Here is a 25498-nt window from a genome sequence, read left to right as displayed (position 1 = left end):
AAGGCCCTATCCTGTGTGACTACCAGCCTAGCTTCTTTTGGTGGTGGTGGGACACATGACAGGGCCTCTGATGAAGATCTCAATTTTGGGTAGGCTCATACAGGAGGAGTCTTTCAGATACCTGACCCAAGCTGTTTAGGGCTTTATAGGTAAAAACCAGCACCGTGAACTGAATGTGTAAATAAAGCATATCTCACACCATGAAGTGGGTTCAGAAACAAATTTGAAGCCAGTGCACTTGGTATAAGATTGGTATTATATGAAATCATGATTATGAATACATTTTTGTGCACATTGCATTGGATCCTGATTTAGTCATACTTAAGAGTAGACCCATTGAAAACAATGGGCTTTAAGTTAGTTATGACTGACTTGTCCTGTTTGATTTCCATGAGTCTAGGCATGATAAAATCTGGATCCAACCCACTGGTAATATAGAGGGAGGGGGGATGCAAATGCACATGGTATATGCTCCCACTCTAGAATTCCTTTTTAGGAATCCCCCAGTTAAACTGGAAATCAGGAGGTGTGAAACAGAGGGCAGAGAGCCTCCCCCCTCCCCCCAAAATAAAGAACAGAACAGGGAAAATACATTCATCCTTAACAGATACCATCTCCCTGTCAAAAACTGTGTTTCACAACAGCAAGTGCTAATTTCTTATTTATGTACCTTCCCATGTTGGGCAGCGGTGAGTACTTCTTCAAAATGAGTGCCAATTGTGGAAATAATGTTTTTTCACAAACTCCAAAGGGTCTTTCCTGACAGATATTAAATAAAAGGATAGAGCTGGAAATGGAGTCATAAGTAAGAAATTTTAGAGTTTTTAACACAACTATGAGTTAAACTGTTTCTGTGTTACGTCAAAAAATTTCTAAACATAACCAAGTTTTAACACAACTGTATGTTAAACCCATCTGACTTTACGGTACTTGTAACAAAAGCTATCTTTGTCAGATGAGGAGCCTGAGAAATATGCTATAGCTTACCCTCACATACCAAATAGAAGGCTGAATCCCAGTACCTCAAGCAGACACACACGTTCTCTGTCTCTGACCTTGATTCACACATGTTGCCATACAACAGTGGGTTGCACACTTGCTACCAGTGGAGGCTGGTGGCTTGCATGTCAATGGGGCAGTGAATCCGCTCTGGGTTTCAGTCAGAACCTGTCAGAACTTTAAACGAGCTATCCAAGGTGCTTAGCTCCTGACAGCCAGGCCACCAGCTTCCCCTGTTTGCTGCTGTGCCCCAAAATGCCCCGTCCTCTGCTGTATCATCATCAGCACTGTAAATTCTGAACATCCTAATTGCCATTTGGGGAAATGACTGATGCTTTGAGAGCTGATCATCCATTTGATAGTCTGCATGCAGCACAGTAGCACGGCCCTTGTATATCTAATGGCTGGATGCAGGGTTCCCTCTCCTGGAATGCTGTGTTTCCTATAAAGTTCATGCCTGGAAACTTGTCTCTGTGTGCAGATCCTCTTCTGTCTCTGATGCACACAGACAGCGATTTCTCTTTAAGGCGGTGGAGGTGGGGGAATGGTGAACCACCAGTGTTCTCTCCTTTCCCCCAGAGAGAGCTACTTACTCACTTAATGTTTGCAGCCAGATCAGTCTCCTCCTGACCACCATTACTGTTACTGGCAGTGACTGGGGCAGGGCTGGGCTCACTGATGCTTCTGAGCTTACCTGCCTACTCTCTGTTTTGAGTAGGGGTGATGAACCTTTTTCAGGGGTGATGAACCTTTTTCAGCCTAGGGGCTGAATTCCACACTGGGAAGGGTCTCTGGAGCCATATTCCAGCAGTGGGTGGGGCTAAGACCACAGGGAAGGACCAAAGAGAGAGAAAGCAAAGTAGGCAGAGCCAGATATCCTTCTTATCAATTTGGACATTTTCCCAGCAAGCATACAAACCACAGCTCAATCCCATGCACGTCTCTATTCAGGAGTACGTCTCTCTATTCAGGAGACGTACATGTCTCTATTCAGGAGTAAAGCAGAGCTTTAAGGTCTGCAAAGGGCAGCTGAATTGCCTTTATATATCCCCTTACCTGGGATAACAGCAGTAGCAGTGCTTGGTTGGGATGGGGAACCTTGCCCCTGTTCGAAAGCATTCAGAATTACTAATAAATGAAGAGGCAGCAGGCTGAGCAGTAGCCATCCTCCTGGATGCTCTGCCAAATTACCAAATATGGGCCTGATTGGCTCCCCCAGAACCAATTAGTACCCAGGGATTTGTTTGTGGACGGGGCAGCCCTTTTGGCCACCCATAGCCAATCAGTACACTTGGTTGGGTTTACAAAAAAGTCTTCCTGTGCTTCCTTGGCCCTCAAAAGAGACTGGTGGACAGGAAGGAGAAGCTGCCAGAAGGTAGGCTGCTTCCTTTCTTCATGAGTTTAAGGGTGTGTGTTGCAGTGTGTGTGTGTGGGTGTGTGAGGCAGAAAGGTGGAGAAAACTGAGAATGAGAGGGAAAAAGTGGGGAGAGAGCAAGAGCTGTGTATGTGTGGGCTTGGTGGGGAGAGAGCAAGAGCTGTGTATGTGTGGGCTTGGTGGGGAGAGAGCAAGAGCTGTGTATGTGTGGGCTTGGTGGGGAGAGAGCAAGAGCTGTGTATGTGTGGGCTTGGTGGGGAGAGAGCAAGAGCTGTGTATGTGTGGGCTTGGGAGCTTCCTACCCCATGGTACTTGTTTCGTTTTTTTTCACCTAGCCTGTTTGTATTTCTGTGAAATGGGTTTGTGCTGAAGCAGAGGCCTGTGCGTTCAAAGACCTCATTTTGCGTACTGTGGTGCTGAGACCTGACCTCTCCTTTGTAATCCGGCTCTTGGTTACTTGACTGCTCCCCTTGGCTCCACCTCCTCCTACCTGCCCCACCCTCCGCCCCCAGCCAGAATGGGCACCAACCACCACTGCCTTTGGTCACAGCTGAACAGTGTGTGCCTACGAGGAGGGTGTCTGTGTGTGTATAGTGGTGAAGCACGGCTGCGGAGTGGTAAAGAGTGTAAATATTTGTGCCAAGCACATCATGCCTCTCTCTGCGTGTAGAGCATACAGCTAATCGTGATGGTCCCTCTCCATTTATAGTCAGGCATGACTAACAGCCCTGAAAAGCAACATGCCTTCAGTTACTCCCTTTGAACTTTGTTCTGGCTAACGTTTTTTTTTTTTTTTACAGCACGAGTTTAATGAATGGTGTTTTAATCTTTTTTACTCTTTTACTGTTTGATCTTTTGTGTTCACCGCTCCGAAATCTGTTCTGGATATGCAGCAGTATACAAGTATTGCAAACAAATAACTTTGCCTGGATCGGGGCAGGGGGGCGGGCACGGGGGGCCAGATCGATCGCGAGCGGTGCGGTAGGCGTCCAGTGGAGAAGCGTGCGGAAGGGAGAGGCGCGTGTGGCGAGAACGCGTGTCGCGGGGTATCCCGCCGTGTGTGCGCGCGCGACTGTGATCGTGCTTGGGCGTGCGTGCGAGCGAGCGAGCGAGCCGGGGATCCGCGTAGGAGCAGGGAGGCGTGTCGCCGGGCGCGCTTGGAGCAGCGCTGCGCGAGGGCAGTTGGGCGTGCCGGACTCGTGCGCTCGGCCGCGGGCGGGCGAGCAGGTGGAGGCCGGGCGCGCCTTCGGGCCGGGCGCTGGGGGAAAAGGGCGCGCGATCTTCCGGCAGAGCGGCGGCAGCGGCCGGGCCGGCGCGCCTCTCCGCCTAGGGAGCGAGAGCGCGGCAGAGGCGGGGAAGCGCGCGGGGGGCTGTCCCCACGTGGCGCTGACGCTACTGCTCGGTACCGCCGGACCGATCCCGGGCTATAAAGCGAACCGGGCGCCGGGCAGACAGCGCTTGAGCGGGCGGCGCCGGCTCTTCGAGCGAGCAGAAATCCGCCCGGAGCCAGCGGGTCCGGCGAGGAGCGGCAGCGGTGCTCGGCGATCCGCTCCTCCCTTCTCCCACGCGCCCCGGGACTTACTGAGCCGCGTTTCTCCAGGCTCGGGTCGGCTTTGCTGAGCGGGGAAGCACACGGCGCCCCCCCCCGCGACCCGCCTTGTCCTTTGGCCCCTCTCCGCGCGCCCCCCCTTCTCCGGCCCGAGGTAAGAGGAGGAACTTTTGTCTCTCAGCCCGGCTGCCTTGAACGGCCCCGTGAGGAACCTCCCCATTCCAGGCTGGGGAATCCGGGGAAGATGAGGAAGGAGGGATCTGCTTCGCTCCACCGATCTGCCTGGAGGTGATCTAGTTGGGCAGGGGAGGGCAGAATCGATCCGCGCTTTGCTGGCCGAAGGAAGACCCGGAGGAGACCGCCGGATCGGAGCCGATTCCCTCCCCTTTGTGTTGCTGCTGGTCATCGATGTAGTAAACGCGGCGGGGGGACTGTGGAAGCTGGAGGCAGCTGTTCCTGCAGCTTATTGGATTAAGGTTTGTCTGTGCCTCCCAATCCCTGCAAGAAAGATCAGACTGGCTAGATCCACCAGACACCGGGATCTCCTCCTCCTCCCTCCTCCTCCTCGCTGGGTGTGTCTTGGGGTCAACAAACAACAGAGCTGGGGTTGATGTTTAACCTGGAGAGCCCGTTCACTGAGAGAGGAGGGATCTCTTCCCTGGCGCACCTGCACTCTCTGCCACTGCAGGAAAACAGCTACCCCCAGCACATGGATGGCAACGGGAGCCTGAACGGGAGTGATGGTGAGCAGAAAGAGGGCCTTCCATATCCCTTATCTACCACCTTGGCCCTCATCTTCCTCGCTACGCTGCTCATGCTCTTCACTATCTTTGGCAACGTCTTGGTCATCATTGCCGTCTTCACTAGCCGGGCACTCAAGGCCCCACAGAACCTCTTTCTAGTCTCCTTGGCCTCTGCCGACATCCTGGTGGCCACACTGGTCATCCCCTTCTCTCTGGCCAATGAAGTGATGGGCCAGTGGTATTTTGGCAAGGTGTGGTGCGAGATCTACCTGGCCTTGGATGTACTGTTCTGCACCTCTTCCATTGTACATCTCTGTGCCATCAGCCTAGATCGCTACTGGTCTATCACCCAGGCTATTGAGTACAATCTCAAGCGCACGCCCCGTCGCATCAAAAGCATCATCTTCCTCGTCTGGGTCATGTCGGCGGTCATCTCTTTCCCACCGCTCATCTCCATCATGAAGCAGGGTGAGACCGACAGTCCCCTTAACGAACAAGCAGAGTTGAAACCAGAGAGCAAGTTGCCCAGCTGCATTATCAACAAGGAGACATGGTACATCATATCTTCCAGCATTGGCTCGTTTTTCGCTCCCTGCCTTATCATGATCCTGGTCTATGTCCGTATCTACCAGATTGCGAAGAGGAGAACTCGTGTGCCTCCCAGCAAAAGAGGGGAAGCCACAGAGAGGAGGCAGAATGGTCTGGCCGACAAGGAGGACATGCCTGCTATGACCAAGCTGAATGGGGACAAGGCAGCAGTGGCAGGAGGAAACCAGGAAAGGGAAGAAGTCAATGGCATAGACTTGGAGGACACCTCCTCCTCGGAACACAATGAGAATCGTCCATCCAAGAAGCCAGAGAGGCCGCAAAGAGGCAAGGGCAAGACCAAGCTAAGCCAGATTAAGCCTGGGGACAGTTTGCCCAGTCGAACAGAGGAGGAGAGGAACGCTAAAGCTTCCCGATGGAGGGGCAGGCAGAACCGAGAGAAACGCTTCACCTTTGTGCTGGCAGTAGTGATTGGGGTTTTTGTGGTCTGCTGGTTCCCTTTCTTCTTCACCTACACATTGACCGCTGTTTGCAAGAGCTGCCCTGTGCCTGACACCCTCTTCAAGTTCTTCTTCTGGTTTGGTTATTGCAACAGTTCCCTTAACCCCGTCATCTACACCATCTTCAACCATGACTTCAGGAGGTCCTTTAAAAAGATCCTCTGCAGAATAGACCGAAAAAGGATTGTTTGAGGAAGCGATGTGGCTTTGCTTGTCGTTTTTCTTAGGCTCAGCTCTGGCTGGATTTTGGAAGTGGCTGACCTCTTAAATCTGATTAGTGAGCTTTGACTCTTGAAAGACTTCAGGTGAGAAGAAATGATTACAAGATTAGTGCACAACCTCAGCCCAAGTGGATGGGTTCCTGCCCAGTGATGGATTTAAAGACCTGTTTGTAGGTATTGTTTCTGTACGCTTATAAAATTGACTCATTACACATGGAAACAAACTGGTTGGGGTGGGAAAGGGAAGCAACAGAGCTGAAAGGAGAAGTCATATATTTCAGAAACACTTTTTATTTTCCCTCCCAGTGTCCCTGAAATCCTTGTAAAACTACAGTATTGCACTTTTGAGATCTATTCTGTACATCTTTAACTTTTGTAGGAGAAACCAGCTTTGAAACTGCTTTTGGGAAGTTGAATGTGTGTATATATATATATATACACACACACACACACACACACACACACACACAAACAAACAAAACAACACACCTGAATGAAGCACTGGAGCCATCTCATCAATCTTAAAACATGATAGTATTAAATACCAAGATGTCCAATTTGGTGTTGGATTGTGGGCTATGAAACTGGTAACATAAGCTTGACAATGACCAGTGTTTTATTGTACTCCCTATATATAATTTTGTTTGTTTGTTTTTATTTCATGTTTGTGCTGTCTTTTTTATGAGTATTGTTAAAGAGCTGTATCTCCTATTTTGCCATCAACTGAAAGAAACAAATATTAAAAGTAAATATTAAAAGTGCCACAACCGGCATAGAAGCTGCTTTCTGACTTGTGGTACCCAAGAGCAATCCGGTTCTCCAAGGGTTAATAAAAAGTTCTCCTCCCTCTATATCCTTCCACTGATATATGTTCAATGCTAACTTATTTCCCCTACCTGTGGCTGTAAATAGATAATATGATAGATGAAACCCTTTGTTTTACAGTGCTACCTGATTTACATTGATTTTTAAAATTTTCATTTGTGCTAGCTGTGCTGCACAAGAAAACTCCTTTCATGCACAGGGACACTTTTTTGTTGTTGTTGTTGCTGTGAGTACCTACTGAAATGTCAGTTTTCATTTTTCCAGTTTCAGATTTGGTATAATCTTTTCATTTGTCCTATGGTGAATATTATGCATGGACATAAAGGAGAGAGAAAATGAATGGTGTAATTTTATTGTTTGTGATATGTAAAAATTCATAAAGGCACAGGAAAAAGAGTTAATAATTATATTAACTATCTTCCTGATTTTTTTTTCTAGAAAGCATCTACTGCAGATAACTTCCTTGTCCCATAATACAAACATCCTGAAATTATAAAGGGGGGTGGGGGATTCAGGGACATCTTTTAAACCAGCCTTCCTCCACCTGGTGGCCTCCAGGTGTGACTGGGGATGATGGGGGTTGTAGTCCCAACACATCTAGAAGGCACCGGGTCCGGAAAGGCTGCTCTAAACATTATGATAATATTTTCATTTAAATAAAACTGATCACAATAATTTATGGTGGGTGATGGTGGTAAGAAACACATTCACAACTGTAAGGTAGTTCTGTCTTGCCTAACCCAGTACCCTCCAGATGGGTGGGAGTACAGCTCCCATAATCCCTGGTCAGCAAGACTATTGGTGCTGCTGGCTGGGGATGATGAGAATTGTAGTCTAATCCATTTGGAGAGCACCAGGTTGGGGAAGGCTGCCTTATTTTAAGGGATGCTCTTCCTTTGGAAGGTCAGCCTTTTTTCTAAAAATGTCACCATTCTATTAAACATAATGGATGGCCCTTATTTCAAACTGTTATACCTTCACTAACTCTGTAAGAACAGGCATCCAATCTAGGCAGTGCCTCTTAGGTCTGAAACATTTGTCTGACAGCCCTCGGCAATCTAATAAAGCAGAGCTGTCAAATGTGGCACCAATAGAAGAGGGGGACGGTTTAGCTTTTTAGCATCAAAAGTATTAGTTGTGTACGACTTCAACACTGTTTTATACTTGCAGAACCTGATACAAATGTTTACATAGAATGTTTGAAATACAGCATTTACAGATTATTATTTTTTTTAGAACAATTTTTCAGTGGGAAGAAAACCTTTCTGTAGAACCCCATACTGCTATATACAGAGTCGTAGACATGTTCTCAACTGTGCATGAGCACACAAGTGAGGGCTTACACAGCGGGGTCTGCCAACGGCTACACCAGCATGGTGTCCCCAAACGGGGAGCTGATGTTGCCACTGTGATTCTGTTGCAAGGTGTCACGGTTTAGCAATGCCAAGACAAAATTTTGGAAATGGATCAGGGTCTGGATATTGGTATTTATTTTTCCCCTTGTGCTGACGTTTAGAATGTGATAACCCTTTTTTTTTTCCCTTTTCTTTTTTGGCAGTAAGATGTCATTATTAACAAAAGTCCACAACCAAAACCTGTGTAATGTCCCTCACTCATCTCAACTGATATCTGAACTATCTGAATCTTAATCTTCACCACTTACCAGACAAAGAAAAGGACTAGACATGGAGACGTTTTACTTTCCGTTTGAGGCAAGCTGCCTGCATAGTTCTGTGGGCTCAGTATGTCACCACAGCTCCTTAGCGCATTATCTTATCTGAGTGTTCCAGGCCAGATTGGCCAGTTTACAGCTGAGGTACTAGTCTCTTAAAAGCAGTGGAGGCTGGTGGCTCCAATGTCAGCGGGATGATGAATCTGCTCCAAGTTTCAGTCAGAACCAGTCAGAACTCTAAAGGAGCTACCCAAGGTGCTCTGTCTTGATTGAAACCCAGAGTGGATGCACTGCCCCACTGACATTGTAGCCACCAGCCTCCATTGCTTAAAAGTTTCTGGCTGGCAAGGGGTTTAACTACTTAATTAGAATCCAGTGAGTAATCATAGAGTAATGGCCCCAAACCACATCTTTAAATAGGAAAACCACTTTTTCCAGCCCCTGATTTATCTTGAAATGTACCTAAAAATGGGAAGCACGGTCTTTTGAATCTGCGTCCTTAAGTTACCAGAACAGTAACTTAAAGCTACAAGGACATATCCAGAGAAAGTGAAATGTGCTTACCAAAGTTGTCTCTAGATTGCGCCCTGATGCTGTGATTTCTTATGAGTGTGGTATAGCTCTTGAGTATAATAATGGTAATGCTCATTATGATCAACAATAATGAGCGTGGTATATAGGGTCACAGATGGAGCTCTTCTACCCACAAAAGCAGCTCTGCTACATTCAATGGGGGAAGGAATTCTGTATTCACATTCCTTTACACATACAGAAGTTCTCCTTTCATTGAAATTAATGGGGCTGTCTGTGCCCAGGAGCTCTGTGTATGTTGAAGCACTAATGAGACTCTTGTTTTGGGGTGACAAATACTTAAGGCAGGAGAAAATCACAATGTTTTAGCCAGTTCATCTTTAGTAGCCTCAGTGAAAAGTTATTTGGCCTCTGCCAGAAGATTCTTGTGTGAGGAATGTAGCTTGCCTATTTTTAGGACGTCACTATTAAGCGTAATCTATGCATTTATGAAACAAATAGAAAATGCCTTACGCTGGATTTTCTTTCCTGCCCCAGAATGTGGTTTTAAAATCAAAGTTGCACCCGGTACAACCACCACATCAATATACCATACCATTTGTGTTCTTCTTCTTCTTCAAGAGAATGGTACATGTAAACAGAAATGGCCATAATAGCTTTTAAAAAATTAAATTAAAACGTTTACACATAAAAAAGCATGCTAAATCTCAGTTATCTGTGTTTTAAGCTGCTCATAGGTTCAAGGACTTCTCAGCAAATTGGGAACTGACCTTTTAAAGCACATACTGCAATAGCTTGTAGTTTGCACAAGTGGTTGTTGTGCCGCATGTTAAGACAGAACAATGGTTTGGTTCATTGTGCACTGACAGATTGACAAGTAAGCCTTTGATATTATTTTGCTTTCTCTTTTTGTGGCACAGCAAGGCCATTCATGTTCCTCTTACAGAACAAGGATTAGGGGTTACTGTGTGGACAATTTACTCTTTGCAAATTTAAGTTGGTTGTGTTTCCTTCGCCCTCCCTTCTCTCTCTCAAGTGAAACATTGTTCCAGTTGAGTATTTAAACTGCAGATAGACTGCTGATTAATTGGGTCACAAGTGCAAGCAGAAACGATTAGAGTAGGAGTAAAAACAGCACTTGCATTCAGCCAGATGCCAGGTAGTGTTGGGGGAAAAATACATTTGTACAACACTGAGAGATTACAAGTTTTAATTACCTACCCTCAAAATTGGGTCTCTCTTTAGCATGCAAAAGTTAGCCAGAAAATATCACACCTATAGGAAAACAGATAATGAAGTCATTCTCTTTATAAACGGCAAAGACGTTGCTCTCATAATGTTGTTATTGATTCCTAGGGATTCTACCCATGATTTTTTCCAATGTATATTGTTCTCTCTGTCTCTCATGCTCAAATCACGCTATACTCTATTGATACTACACATTTCCCTAGTATAAGCCTCCTTGTTTTATTGTTGGTTTGGGTTTTTATGATCGTATACCACCTGAGGGCATCTGCCCATTGGGCAATATATAAATTAAAATGAATAAAAATTAAAATACAACCAGCTACCTGAGTCTGAACAACATAACCTCAGTCAGCGATGATGAAGGGCCAATTCATTTATTATGCTGCTGCAAGTATGGGGCTGCCACCAAGTCTACACCCAAGAGGAAGCTGTAGCCAATCGATCTGTAGCATAGATAAGTCTGCAAACATAGCCATTTGTGCTTTCAGGAATGGAGATCAGCCATTGCTCCTGCTTCCCACAATGCATTGTCATTTGTAATCTGATACCTGCAACACCTACCACTGGCTAAATCATTCAGACTGCAAATCTCCATTTTGAGACTTGGTTTATCTAACACTGGGTCAACTTTTTTGGACTTTGTTTCTTTCCCTATCCCCTGCTTTTTTGCCTGCTGAAGAATTCTGAGGAAGTTGAAAGCCTGCACGTTTTGTGTACTTTTTCTTGGTCCTAATAAAGGTATTGCCTGACTGTGGATTTTTCCCCCCTCATGGACCAACAAGGCTACTTTTGTGTGTGTTTTTTATAGCCCCATTCAGGCATTCTAGCCCTGGCATGATGAGGGGAATGCAGGGATGCACTTGCTGGCCTTGACTTCTGCCCCCATCAAGTCCCTGTCACCTGGCCCTGCCACCCTCCACACATTGGAAGGCCAAAGTCCAAAGCGGGACACCTGCTCTACACCTGTAGGTTCCCCAGGTGATTTAGAAGAACCCTGACCATGTGGGGTTCTCCAGGGATGGGGGGGGCTTCTCCCCTTGAGCAGCTTCCCCCTTGCCAACTGTTGTCCTCCAATGTGTGGAGGAGGCAAACAGGGTGCTGCCACAGAGGGGGCAAAACAGGTGATGGTGTCCCTGTTCTCCCCTCACGTGATTCTCATAGCATGAAGGCTTGAATGCCTGAACAGGCCTTGTGCGTTTGCCACATTTGTCACACTTTGGATTTTTAAGAGTGTGAAGAAAAGGAGACCCTGCCAAACAAGTGTCGGAGTTGACTGTATAAGTCAGTCCTTCGTTCCTCAGATTTCTGTTCTTCATGATGCCAATGATGTTCTGCTCTGATGTCAATGCTTTGTCAATGACAATGATGTCGATGCTCTGACTCGGATTCCTGCATTGAGCAGGGGGTTGGACTCGATGGCCTTGTAGGCCCCTTCCAGCCCTACTATTCTATGATTCTATGTTAGATTTGTGTCCTGCTGTTGAGGTGAATATCAGTCAACTGAAAGACTCTGGTCATATTGGGACAGCTCCACCTCTTTGTTCGTAGGACAGCCTTCTTCGGATTCTTTCAGAAGGTTCTAAAGGCTTTTCTGAATATCTCCGTCTTCACCTGGCCTGCTCTACTACTGCCACCTGGCTGCCTTCCTTAATCCTACCCCTGTCCCCAGTACTTCTCCCTTAGTCCTAGGCCCTCTGCACCAGTGCTGCTGAGGATGGCAAGCCCTCTAGGCTGAACTGCCTCACATCTGTGCTCTATATAGAGCCATGATACTATGTGATTGGTGGGACTAAATAAATATTTGGTGACAGAGACACTGGAATAGGCTCACATTTGTAACTATCCTGAAAAACACCCATGGGGATATCTCCTGTTGTTGTTTATTCGGTCAGTCACTTCTGACTCTTCGTGACTTCATGGACCAGCCCATGCCAGAGCTTCCTGTTGGCCGTCGCCACGCCCAGCTCCCCCAAGGTCAAGTCCGTCACCTCCAGAATATCATCCATCCACCTTGCCCTTGGTCAGCCCCTCTTCCTTTTGCCTTCCACTTTTGCTAGCATCAGCATCTTCTCCAGGGTGTCCTGTCTTGTCATTATGTGGCCAAAGTGCTTCAGTTTTGCCTTTAATATCATTCCCTCAAGTGAGCAGTCTGGCTTTATTTCTTGGAGTATGGACTGCTTTGATCTTTTTGCAGTCCAAGGCACTCTCAGAATTTTCCTCCAGCAGCACAGTTCAAAAGCATCTTCCTTCGCTCAGCCTTCCTTATGGTCCAGCTCTCGCAGCCATAGGTTGCTACGGGGAATACCACTGCTTTAACTATGCCGACCTTTGTTGTCAGTGTGATGTCTCTGCTCTTAACTATTTTATCAAGATTTGTCATTGCAGTCTCCTTATCATTGCATTGATATTTCCTTTTGTTGTTGTTGTTCAGTACCCTAGCCCCATTCACAGAACTATCATTTCCCAATGAACCAGATTAAGCCCTTGATTGATATCTCCTACCATGGGCTTAATCTGGTTCATTGGGAAATAATAGTTCTGTGAATGGGGCTACGGTATTCTCAGGAGATTTTTCAAAGGATAGTTCCCAGATGTATTATTTTATTTATTGGAAGCATACGATTCAGCTGGAAAGGCTCCCAGAGAGGCTGACACAGCTTAGTAATCAGACAGTCCCTGACCTCAGGGTTCCGACTCAAAAGGGAACGAGAGAGGGACGGAGGAGGAAAAAAGCAAACTCAAGCACTACTGAGGTACACAAAGTTTATGTAACGAGCAGCAAGAATGCAACAGTTCAAGGAGGGAAGGAGCCCAAAGTTGCTAGTCTCTCAGCGGAGCCAGTGGAGTGATCCTGCTTCCCTTCTCTTCCACACTGCAGCCTGATGGAAGGGCTGCTGCCTGGTGACAGTTGATGGAGGTGGGATGAGCCTGACGCAACTGGGTTTTCAGCAGAGCTGTTGCTGCCTCTGCTCCCCTTGTCCATTGCTGCAGCCTGATGAAATCTTTAGGCAGAGTCATGACAGCTGCACTTGTTTAAAACCAAATATGCATTTGTGGTGTATATATGCCTAGGCTCCACCAATGAATGAGTATCAGCACTGAATGTTAAACACATTTATGCCATCCAGAGAACACAATCTGCTTGCAAAGCCTGCTGTATTCAGCAGCACAGCTGGCAACTGTGATACACACCCACCATATGACTTATTAGACCACACGTACACCCATTTGGGATGCCATAAACAGGCTTCTGTATAGGCACTTTGGGCTAGAACCAGTCAGTTGCATGGTTTAGTCCACTGAAATCAATGGGACAAGTTAGTGATGACTAATTGAATTCTGATTGATTTCAATGGGACAAGTTAGTGATGACTAATTTAATTCCGATTGATTTCAATGGGACTCAAGCATGGCATAACTTAGTCTGGATTCAGTCCTGTGTATTTGTAATGTACGTAGCCACAGGTGTAGGAAGGTGTGCACAGGTCTGCCTTGCTTCTAGAGGTTACAGGATTTCGTGGAAATAAAATTCTCCTGAAATAAGTAGAATTTACATCCAAACAGTGTACTAACGACCACATTGTATTGAAGATTGGCTATTCTGCTCATCCAAATATGTTTTGAATGAAGAAACAGCAGCACAGCAGGATTGTTTTTTATTTAGACATTTACAGCCAACCTTGCTATTGGTAAAATCAAACTCAAGGCAGCTTACAAATAAAAAGATTAAGTCACAACAGAATTAGAAAACAATCCTAATGATAAAATGAAACACAGACACACTGCATTATGAAAACCATTATCAGCAACCGTACTAAAACAAATGCCTGCTGGAATAAAACAGTCTTAAGAGCCTGTTTAAAAAGCAGCTCTTTCTCTCTGGTTCTGCATTTAGGAAAAAGGGAATCAGACCAACCTCTCTTGGGAGATGAATTCATTGTTTAGGTGCCATGACTGAAAAGGCCATCTCTCTTGTCCCACTTACTGCATTGTTGTTGGTGAAGGGACGAGGCTTCAGAAACTGAGCAGAGGTCTTGTGCAGGTTCTTATGGGAGGAGGCAATCCCTCAAATACAGATCCTAGGCCATTTAGGGCTTCAAAGGCTGAAGCCAGCACCTTGGATAGAGACCAGAAACAAACTAGAAGCTGATGAAGCTGCAACAAAATTGGCCTCATATGTCAGTCCTGCGGATCCCAGATTTAAGTCTGGCTGTAGAATTCTGTACTGTCTGAAGTTTCTGTACTGTCACATTATGCTGAACCTGTACGAGCCAATGAAAAGTCTGCCCTGTGCAGATGTGTCTGCTGTGGTGTGAGGGCTTCTGGCTATATGTTTTCTAATCCAAAGGAGAATCCTGCAATACTTTTGTTTATGGAGAAGATTGGCTGATAACTGGGGGAAGGTGGTAGTCCTAACAGTAATTCGTTGCTTTTTCATCTCTTGGAAAGTTCAAAGTCCTTACAGATGATTACTTTATTCAGATAGCAGATTATTTATGCTATCTGTGCCCTGGCAGACATATCTCAGTTACTGTTTCTCTTGTAGAAAACTCTGCCCAGCCTCTTATCCACTGTTACATGATTTGTGTGTGTGTGTGTGTGGTGGGGTTTACTTAGAACAGAAATTGGTTTGGCTGTTCATGTTTCAAGAATTATGGAAAATGTAGCGCATAAATGCGTGAAGGATCCTTGTCTTTTCTCTGCCAACGGCGACACAAAAATCAAAGTGGAAATAGATGGATAAGGACCTCCCGTTCCGTATTTTAACTGCTCTAGCCATTAACATGAAATAGAGTCTTGGAGACGATAAATTGCAGAGATATGAAATGACAAGTCAGTGAAACATTTCATTGAGACTTCACTGATTTGTTCACTCAGACGGTGTTCGCTGCTTCTTGCCCTTGGCGCCTTTAAGTGAGAGCTCATGCAAACATCTCAGTTTCAGCTGAGTTTTAAGTGTGTCATACCTGCAGTGTCTGCATGGTTGCAAACTGGATACTGGAAGCTATCTGATTCCCCCTGGGATACGTCTAGTTGTGTGCTACATGAATCCAGGAACTAGCTGAGAAAGGGCTGGTCTTTATGTTATCAGTACAGGGATGATGACAATTTTAAAGAAAGTATACCCTGCTCAGCTTTTAAGCTGAAGTCTTCAAAGCAGCTGCCAAAACAAAAAAACCCTGAACATATCAATACAAATGCAAATGAGAAAAATGAGCAGCAGGCACTAAAACACCATAGAATAGCACAAAGCAACACGACTCAGGAGCACTGAAATCGCTCAGTTGAAGGACTGGGCAAAAGAAAAAGATTTGCCTGGCACCTAGAACTCGGCTGTCCAGAGGGTTTATCGGGCCTGGGGCAGATAAAATGTTGGGAGTCCTGCTGCTGCCCCCTGTAAGGAGCCATGTGTGGGGCTCTAATGAGCAAGGTAGCCGGGCTGAGGCAAGGGCCAACAGTATGCACAGGAGGTGAGGTGGTGGGGCTTACTTTGCAGGCCTGGGGAAAATTGTTCCAGTTGCCCCTTCTCTGGGCAGCCCTGCCTATAACTTACCAATGGAGACACCAGGCAAGCAATCCTAGGTGCCACCACAGAAAAGGCCCTTTCTCCCGTTACCATCTGCCTGCCCTCTAATGAGGGAGGGGTGGTGACAAGACAGCCTCCGCTAGGCTTCTTTCCCACATGGTGGCAGTGATGTGCATCTTTTCCCCATGGAGGTGGTGTAACACAGCTTCCCATGTGGCTAGTCCCCCATTGTGTAGGGAATCTCCATGCTATTGCGAGACATGGTGGTGTTGGGAAAAATCTTGCCACAGTGGGGCAGTGTGGATGAATCCAGAGGGAGAGTTATGGGCCACTGGCCACGTTATTGCCACAAGGTGGTGGAGCCATGACACCGAGACTACACCACAGTGGGGAGTGCGACATGAAATGTTTTTACAGGAGCAGATCAGGTGAGGCTAAGATAATGGAGGCAAATCTTTCCCTTAGAAATGGGTCTTGAGGTGGGACTTTCAGGAGCCAGAGGAACAGAGACAGGAAGCACTCATTATGCTGTTCCAAGCATAATGAGTGGAAAGCACAGAGATGGGAAAGGGAAAGCGAAAATAGGACAGATAGCCAATGAACTAATGGAACTGAGGGAGCAAGTAGGGATGGAAAGGTGGGAGATGAGGAAAGGCATATGCTGTAAGGGGTGGGTACTCTTTAGTTGATATGAGCTGTGGCATGAAGTCAGTGCAATGACTTAAGTGACAAGGATAATGACACATGGGTCCTGCAACAAAATGTTGCAGTGTGGGCTGTTCCTGTTCAGTATTCCAACCAGCCAGGCCCTCTCCCAAGGTACTCCATTCCTCCTTCAACTCCTCTGCCCAGTTTTCTGTTTTTTTCTCATCTGAAACCGAATTGCTGCATCTTTTGCACTAACAGGCAAATTGTCCCTGCATTTGGCATTTGCATTTCTCTGTAGGAGAGAGGAGAACAATATATAAAAGTTATCTCTTGGATAAAATGGGCCAAGGGAAACAAAGATGAGGCACACGTACTTCCTGTCCTCCCTGTGAATCAATGTCATATTAGACATTGCTGTCACTAACTCTGAGCAAGAGGTGAAACAATTTTCAGACCACGGTAGCATGCAACATTTTGTCTTCTGTTCAGGGGAAATAAACCAGACAGCCAATTCATCATGGTTACAGATGAAAAGTGGGAGTTTTGGAATCCTGCCGTTCTACTGCAGCCTTCCCCAAACTAGTGTCCTCCAGATGTTTTGGACTACAACTCCCAGCATTCCTGACCATTGGCTATCCTAGCTGGGGCTGATGGGAGTTGATGTTCAAAATATCTGGAGGGCATCTAGAGGAAGACTGTATCAAGTGGGAAATAGGGTAGTTGCCACTGATGTTGAAGGCTGACTTCAAACTGAACTTCTGTGATTTCCTTGTATGGGCTTAATATGTTTCTCAGCCAAAATGCCTGAATAGCATTTGGCATTCTTCACTGAAATGGATGTGATTTCTGATGGATCTCGACAACTTACATTACGCATTTTATTCTGTCCAGTACCTACTATTGCCACTGAATTGATTACTTCGGCAAGGAACTGATTATCAGGGAAATTGCATAATTACTGGGAATTTCAGTATACTCAGCATTGAATAGGAAGGGTTAATAACACAATGTTGTGCTCTACTAGAACACTTGAGTGTCTTCAGCTTTAGATAGGGTTTATCCCTTCAATCAGATGTGATAAGCTATGGAAGGACATGACTCTGGATACCCATCGGTTTTGCTTTGCAGAACAATTGATCTGTAGAAACCGATACTTTAATAATAGGGAAAGGATCTTCCAAAAATAATCTTATTGACACCCCCCAACAATATCCCTGCAAGGTAGGACATTGCTATTACCATTTTATAGATAGGGGGATCTAAGCAAGTCTCAATTTCCCAGCAAGTTTGTCTTGTCTATCTGCCTATCTTACAATAAATAAAACTGATTTTTATACTGCCCATCATTGATTGCAGGGTGGTATAGCAATTTTTAGGGGCCGCGGTGGCTTAGTGGTTAAGACGCTGAATTGCAGACCGGAAGGTCAGCAGGACAGCAGTTCGAGACCTGAGTGCTGCGTGACGGAGTGAGCTCCCGTCTTCAGTCCCAGCTCCTGCCAACCTAAGCAGTTCGAAAGCAAGAAATTGCAAGTAGATAAATAGGTACCACCTCGGCGGGAAAGGTAACAGCGTTCCGTGCACCTCGGTGTTCAGTCATGCCGGCCACATGACCACGGAAGCATCTTCGGACAGCGCTGGCTCTTCGGCTTAGAAACGGGGATGAGCACCGCACCCTAGAGTCGGACACGACTGGTTGGGGACACCTTTTATAGCAATTTAAAACAATAAAATACAATAAATAATATGTCTGAAATGAAATTTGAGTCTAGTGTTTTGGGTCCCAAGATCCAATATACTGTCCCCTTGACCTTATTGCTTTTTTCAGTTAACACAGGAATTAAACATTTTGCAGCTAGCACCCCCCCCCCACATATTAAACCAGCAGTGTACTTGCTCTTAAGTTTTCTGAGAATGGCTTTGCACATGGTAAAAAAAAGCTGATAAAAGTTGCATGAGTCACTCTCACATCTTCCCTTTTTACACTTTTGAGTGTAAGGTATGAAATGGCTACTCCTATATCTCCTGTGTCCCCTCTTCTGGAGAGATTTATGTATTCCAAGCACAGCTGGAATGCACCCATCTTAGGCCCAGATTGGGATGTGGGTGGGAAGAAGTACATCACACACTATACAGATGGTATGAGAAAAGGCTGTGTGAGTCTTTTGCACATTGTTTACATTTCCTGGTAATGTATGAAAAAATACCACCGTTAGGCTTCTTGACTTAAATGAATTAATTCTCATTTGCTTTCATGGGGCTGGGAGTTTGTGTTTCTTGCTTTGCTACTGGTGTATGTTTTACTTTACTATTAAAGTTTAAAATGCATTACCCATCTTATACTACAGATGAAGTATATAATACAAGTTTCGGACACTTAGGGTGCAAACCTATTGCCCCTGGGAGGGTGTCCCAAATGCCATAGAGAGAGTCCAGTCTTTCCTAGCTCGGTGCTCTCCAGATGTTTTGGACCAACTCCCAGCAGCCACATCTAGCATGGCCAATGGTTAGGAATGCCGGGAGTTGTAGTCCAAACATCTAGATTGGGGAAAGGTGATACAGCAGATCTCTTTCTCTGCAGCAGAGAGGGAGCTCTGCCCTCGGATGCCTCCCCATAGGAGTGGTGGAAAGGTCTGGTGTCCTTTCTCTTTTGCTGTCAGAGAGAAAGAGAGAGAGGGGAAGAAGAGAAGGGGGGCAAAAAGAAGGAGACTCCCCCGCACCTTCTTCCCCGAGTGTGAACCTGGGAGGACATAGGAAGAGGTGGTTTGTCTGCCATAGATTTCCCCCCTCCCCCATTGGATTGCTCCAATATTAATTCTGAACAAATAATGCTAAAATTAATACCTCTCTCCACCTACAGTATGAACCCTTAAGGCTTCAGAGCCTTCACATTTGTTCCATTTACTGATTTCATATTCATAACTCATTTAAAACCTCTCCATAGTGAGCAACATTTTGCTTCATTTTAAATATGCTATAATAATCAAAGATCAGGCCAACTCAGTAAATCCTCACATAGGAAAACGAAGAACTCTTTATATTGTCTCCTGGAAGTATAGATTTTCTTGCTTTATATAATCTCTCTCTCTCCACTCCCCCACCCCCACCCAAATTGGCACAGTCTAGAGCAGTGTAGGCTGGTGGCTCCGATGTCAGTGGGCCGGTGAATCTGCTCCAGGATTCAGTCAGTACTCTAAAGGAGTTATCCAAGGTTGGATAGCTCTTTCAGAGTTCTGACTGTTTCTGACTGAAGCCTGCAGAAGATTCACCTCCCCACTGACATCGGAGCCACCAGCCTACACTGGTGCAGAGCATTAGTTATAAGTAATGGCAGTCTTATGCACTGTTATTTGGGACTTAACATGGGATTGAACTGGATACCCTACTGAAATCAATGAGACTATAATGGACAGTCAACTGTTTAAGGCAGCAATTAGGGCTGTGCATGAACCCCCCAATCCGCTTTGGATGCTGCTTCGGATCGTCTGAAGTGACCCCAATCCACTTCAGGCTGATTCGGACCCTTCCTGCTCCAACTCAGATCCAAATCTGAAGTGAAATTTGGATATCCGGATCACCTGTTTGGGGCATTTTCCCATTGATTTGCATGAGAAAATACAAGCTTTTTCAGTTTTTATGATACAGGCATGAAATTTGGAGACCTCTCCAACCCTCTGGAGAGGAGGCCACCTGCAAAATTTCAGACAGTTTGGCCCAGTGGGTTTTGTGCTACACAAGAGTTAAAATCTGAAGTTTTCCACAGAAACTCTCAAAGCAAAGAGCTGTAGCTTCTCCCTGTTCCCACACATGCACGTGACACCTTGGCCTCTCCCAACCCCCCTCGAGGGCATTGCACCCCCCAAAGCCCAGTCAGTTTGGCCAACCGGCTTGTGTGCTAGGCACTGGTGAAATCTTGACTTTTTCCAAGAAAACTCCCAGAACAAAGAGCTGTAACTTCTCGCTGTTTCCAAGCATGTATGTGACACCTGCCCCCCTCCCAGGCCGCCTTGAGGGCATCCCACTTGTCAAATTCCAGGCACTTTGGCCCACTGGCTTGTGTGCAAGTTGCAGGTGAAATTTGATTTTTTCCAGGAAAACTCCCAAAGCCAAGAGCTGTAACTTCTCTGCACCTCTGCCTCTGCCAACACCTCGAAGATGCCTCATATTGCTCTGGATTGCTTTGAGTGTTATTGGTTTAAGAAGGTAATTAATATAAATACTATGTGTCTCGTACGTTTTCAACACTGCCTTGAAATTTGGACATATAGTGTTGGTGGTGGAACAACAACCTAGCACTCACACACACATGGACACAGACACACAAGGGCTAAAGAAAAGCAGAACTACCTAAGCAAATAACAGGTGTCTTTAATTTATTGTTTTATATTTCATGTTCTTTTATGGAAGGCAGGGTAACTTCAGGTAATACAGGACAGTGCAGGCAGTAAGATAAGAGCAGAAATGAAAAAACACACACACCCTTCTTTAATTTCTGTTTTGGGAGGATCAAGAGAGAGAGAAGACACAGACGGTTCACTTCAGCACGATGGGGGGAACAAACACTACATAGGCTGCTATAATATGCCTTTCTTTCAGAATGCAGAAAGATAGAAGTAAATGCTTGAATATGACTTAAGGGTGGTGGTGGTGGGGGGGGGGGACATATCCAGAAGTCAGTGTTTGCTTTTAAAAATCAAAATAAGACTGAGTTTTTAAAAATCTAAAAGAGACACAGTTGACAGATGACAAAGAAATAGAGTGGAGAAAGCAGAAGTGACGGTCGGGTCGACCTTAAACAACAAACGCAGCTTTTTCTGGAGTCCAAAATCGAGATGAACAAACAAATACAGGAATGGTGAGGGAGGGGGGAGTGTAGCAGCAGTGAGTGAGGAAAAGCTATGCTAGTTTGAAAAAATATGGAAAGGAGAAATGAATATACAAATAACAAACTAGTCATAGGTAGAAGGAAATAGGAGGGGGCAGCTGGAAGAGGTGCTGCAAAAGACACCCTCCCAAAGGGGATGGAGTATCAAGGAGTGAGGAAATGACCCCAGTACAACCAAGCTGTTTCCTTTTACTGTAAATTTTGAGGAAAGCCTAATGGCAATCAAAAGAATTGAAGGAGCAACTCTTAGGAATGCATGCACACACATGATCATCTACCCACACCAGCCTCTCCCAAAGACACAGCTAGTGCAATAACCGAACGCAGCCTTTCACCGAAGTATATATACTGCCTTCCTCCATCTCTCTCTGATTGGAGACTGCTGGCGTCAGTTCTGGCTGAGAGTTCCTATTCACCAAAGCACATTCCCTCCTCCTACTGCACTCGCCTTCCTGCTTCCCTCGCCTTCCCATGTCTGGTTGCCTTCCCCCTCCCTCCCTCCCTCCCTCCTCCTCCTCCTCCTCTTCCTCCTCATGCCCCTCCACATGAGCATTCAGAAGTTGATACATTTTGGAGACAGCCTGCCTGGACTGCTCAGGCATTAAGCAGAGCTCCAAATATACGAGGTGGAAGAGGTGCTTCGCCCTGGGGCGCCTCGGTACTGCTCTGACCCACCTCGTATCATGAGGATTTTGCTCTGAATAAGCCTGCTTCACCTTGTTATTCAGGCTTCGTAACAAGGCGGTGCACAGCCCTAGCTGCAATCCTATACATACTTATTTGGGAGGAAGCCCTGTTGAACCCAGTGGGACTTAATTCTGAGTTGATATGTATAGGATTACACTGTAAGGCTGCAATCCTGTGTATAGTTACTTGGGAGCAAGCTGAATTGAACCTAACAGGATTAAAGTCCCAACTAAACATGCATAAAGTTGAGTGGTATTTAGCTGTTAGTTTGGGATTGTACCAAATTTATTTACTTTCCTCATCCTTGCATTTTATAAACCTAAAAAAAAGAAAGAAAAGGAGATTTAAAACAGCTGATGATGAGAAAAATAGGGAATTAGAACTTGGTTAAAAAGCAATTGAAATATTCACACATTTTTGTTCAACAGAGCTGCAAGGTTTGGGGATGTGTTTCATTCAGGCCACTAATAGCAGATGCATCAACATCCAAGTGTCACTGAGATAATACATTTTGACATGATGGTAATGGGACAAGTCTTCTGTGTAGTATGCAGTTGGTTTGATCCATATAAATCTGGGATGGTTTCTCATTTTCCCAAGTTGTGCATTTCATTAAAAGAATTCCACTAGAAGTGTACCATACCAGACTTGCTTGTTCTTTGTAAGTGCTAAAACAACCCTTTTCCAGGAATTAAAATCAATTACTCAACTTGAAACACTTCCAGAGTTGCAGGGACACAGCACTTTCATTCCTACCTTTGATAGATTCATTAAAAAAATTGGACACTGTCCTTGGGTTTTCTTTTTTCTTTTTAAACTCCAATTTATTTTGCACAGAGGTTTTCAGCAATTAAAACTGAAGTCGTGTGCATATTTTGCAAATCTATTTGATACTGCCTTGGACAGAATGATGACATATGTACATAGCACAATGAGGAATGTTTCTGCAGGAAACAACAGCAATGACAGCGACAACAGCAATCCACAGGCTGATCCATTGAAAGCAGCCACAGAGGGTGACTTTTATCAGAGGAGTAACAGTGGTGCCGCTAGGTTATTTTAGACCCTGGACTTAATGATCGGGGGGGGGGGGGCTTTCGATGGCCACATGTATTACTCTTTTTTTTAAATCATGACATTTTATTTATTTTGAAACAAGGTTAACAAAATAAAAGCAACAATAAGAAGATGAACGTGCATAATAATAAATCACAATCACCGAAGAAACCAAGGAATTCCCTAATTATAAATCTAAGTAGGAGCTCAATTTCTAATGAAAGTAAAACAATGCAAGTTCTACAACATATGAAAGGCATGTGTGCAGGTGTATGCCATTTCGTATGTTTGCGCATAGTAATCAGAAAAAAATATAGGCAACTGTATTTTGTTGGAACTTTATCAATAGTTTGAAGTGCCACAGCATAGGAAATAGGGATGTACAAAAGTCACTTACCTGAACCCGAAAGTTGATTCGTGGTGGGGGGAGGTGCTCCGTCCCTCCCCCTGAAATTCTGGCTGGGGAGGGAGGCGCCCCATCCCTCCCCCCCGAAATTCTGGCCGGGGGGGAGGCGCCCTGTCCCTCCGGCTGCGCATCCTGTCCTGCCGGGATGCAAATGGCGGTGGCCATAGCCACCGCTGTTTGCATCCCTGCAGTCAGCCATGATAGGCTATGTAAATGTTTACGTAGCCTATCACGGCTGAGTGAAAAAAAACAAAAACCCGCACGTACGCATTTGCGTTCCTTATTTTGGCACGTGTAGTCTACGTAAACATTTACGTAGACTATGGCGAAAATAAGGGGAACACTATTTGCTCTGGCATTCGGCCTCCCCGAGATTCATGGAGAAATTCTCTGAATTTCCTATTAGGAAATTAATGGAAACCATGGTGTCATAATATCTTTCTTCACATTAGGATCCCTTGCTTGCTGCACTTGCTGAGTAAGTTTATACATACTCATAGGGCTCCATCACACAGAGCTTTTATCCTGCAATTGAGATTGCTCCTTCGTGGAAGTTTGCAGGCTCTTTACATGACGCCGTGATCATTCAAGGTGTCTCCTGGACTAAATGCCCTTTGTTCCGTTTTTAAACAGATCACAGATAATCAGCTATCAAATTACCCCGTTGTGTTCCATTTGAGTTCCCTCCATGAAAAGAGGAAAAGCGGCAAGAAGAGGAGTGGGATCAATGAAAGATAATGGAAGACTCAGATACGGGGAGAAAGAAGGGGAAAGGGGAGGGGGAAAAGGAGGCACATGAAAAGGGGGGTCATTGCGATCCTGCATTTAAAACGGAAGCAGAAAGCCTCATTTTAAATGTAGGATTTTAGGCTGGTGTGGAGATGCCCCTAGTCTCCCAAATTTTATTAATCCACTGCTCTTTAGCTGGTTGCTTTGGAGACAACCTCTACATAACTTTGCAGCTGTATACGATTGCCTAAGAAGGTCTTTATGCAGGAATCTAGGATCATTGGTTTCAAAAAGATGATACGGCAGTGCTTTAGGAGCTACCAGTGGTCTAACATGATGAAATTCCACATGTATTACTTCAGTTGTGAAGCACACAACTAACTTTTCTCCTCCCCCACACTCCACCAACTGCTGTTCCATGCTTTACAACAGCTTCTACGTTCCTAATAAGTCAAAGCAGCAATGTAACTGTTTGCCAGCGCTGATAACAATAATAGGAACAAGACTCTGAGCATGTGCTGTTTTGCATTTTACACTCACTTAACTCATAGCACCATAATGACTACCAGAATAAAATGGAGTGTGCTTCTGATGTGCTCATGACCAGCCACCAGGTGGTCACTTGGGGGAAGGCCCTGGGCTGTGGAGTCCTGGGATTTGGCCCTAAGGTCCAGCCCTAGAAAGTGTTGCAAATGTAGGAGGGATAGGGGAGTCACTGGCTTAGGTGGCTCAGACAGGAGATTTGATGAATTGATGGAGGCCAGGTCTATTGGTGGCACCTCTGTATTCAAAAGCGATCTGCTTTCTATACCAGGTCCTGGGAACATACACTGGCTGGATGCTGTTGGACTAAATAGACCCTTGACCTGATCTAGCAACAGGGCTGCTTTGTGTTCTTAGAAAGCACAGGGACTGTTTAGACTGCCCTTCCCCAACCTGATGCCCTCCAGATGTTTTGGACTTCCATTAGCCCCAGCCAGCATGGTAAATGATCAGAAATGCTGAGAGTTGTAGTCCAAAACACCTAGTGGGTACCAAGTTGAGGAATGCTAATTTAGACATTATTAGTTTGGGGGATTGGATGCACTTCTTTTAGCTCCCCTGATCTCTAGAATCCAAATGTGTAGGGCGCTTCACACCACACACTGGTGTCCTACTGCACTGTATGGCTAGTAGAGACTGGTGTGGGCTAGTCCATGCAGCTAGCTTCTGGCAGTGAGCATGGCACAAGCTCCCCCCCCCCGAATAATTCTTCTGAGCCCTTACACATTGCTGTAAGTTTGCAGTTTGATTGGCATTTGTTACCTGATACGTGATTATAGCTAATGAACCCAATGGAGAGGCAGCAACATAG

General features: G+C 45.5%; 1 protein-coding gene across 1 annotated transcript; it reads left to right on the top strand.

The window, feature by feature from the left end:
- The first annotated feature begins 3456 nt into the window (after positions 1 to 3456).
- On the top strand, positions 3457 to 7158 carry ADRA2A (adrenoceptor alpha 2A). Its single transcript, XM_084846279.1, has one exon. The coding sequence runs from the start codon at positions 4534 to 4536 to the stop codon at positions 5902 to 5904; it is 1371 nt and encodes a 456-aa protein (XP_084702405.1). The 5' UTR covers positions 3457 to 4533; the 3' UTR covers positions 5905 to 7158.
- Positions 7159 to 25498: the final 18340 nt, after the last annotated feature.

The sequence above is a fragment of the Heloderma suspectum genome, chromosome 3 (genome assembly GCF_057233095.1).
Source record: "Heloderma suspectum isolate Gila_16-S chromosome 3, 16-S_ref, whole genome shotgun sequence".
Classification (NCBI taxonomy): domain Eukaryota; kingdom Metazoa; phylum Chordata; class Lepidosauria; order Squamata; family Helodermatidae; genus Heloderma; species Heloderma suspectum.
Note: the sequence above shows the minus strand (reverse complement) of the source record. Positions and strands in the feature narration are given on the sequence as shown.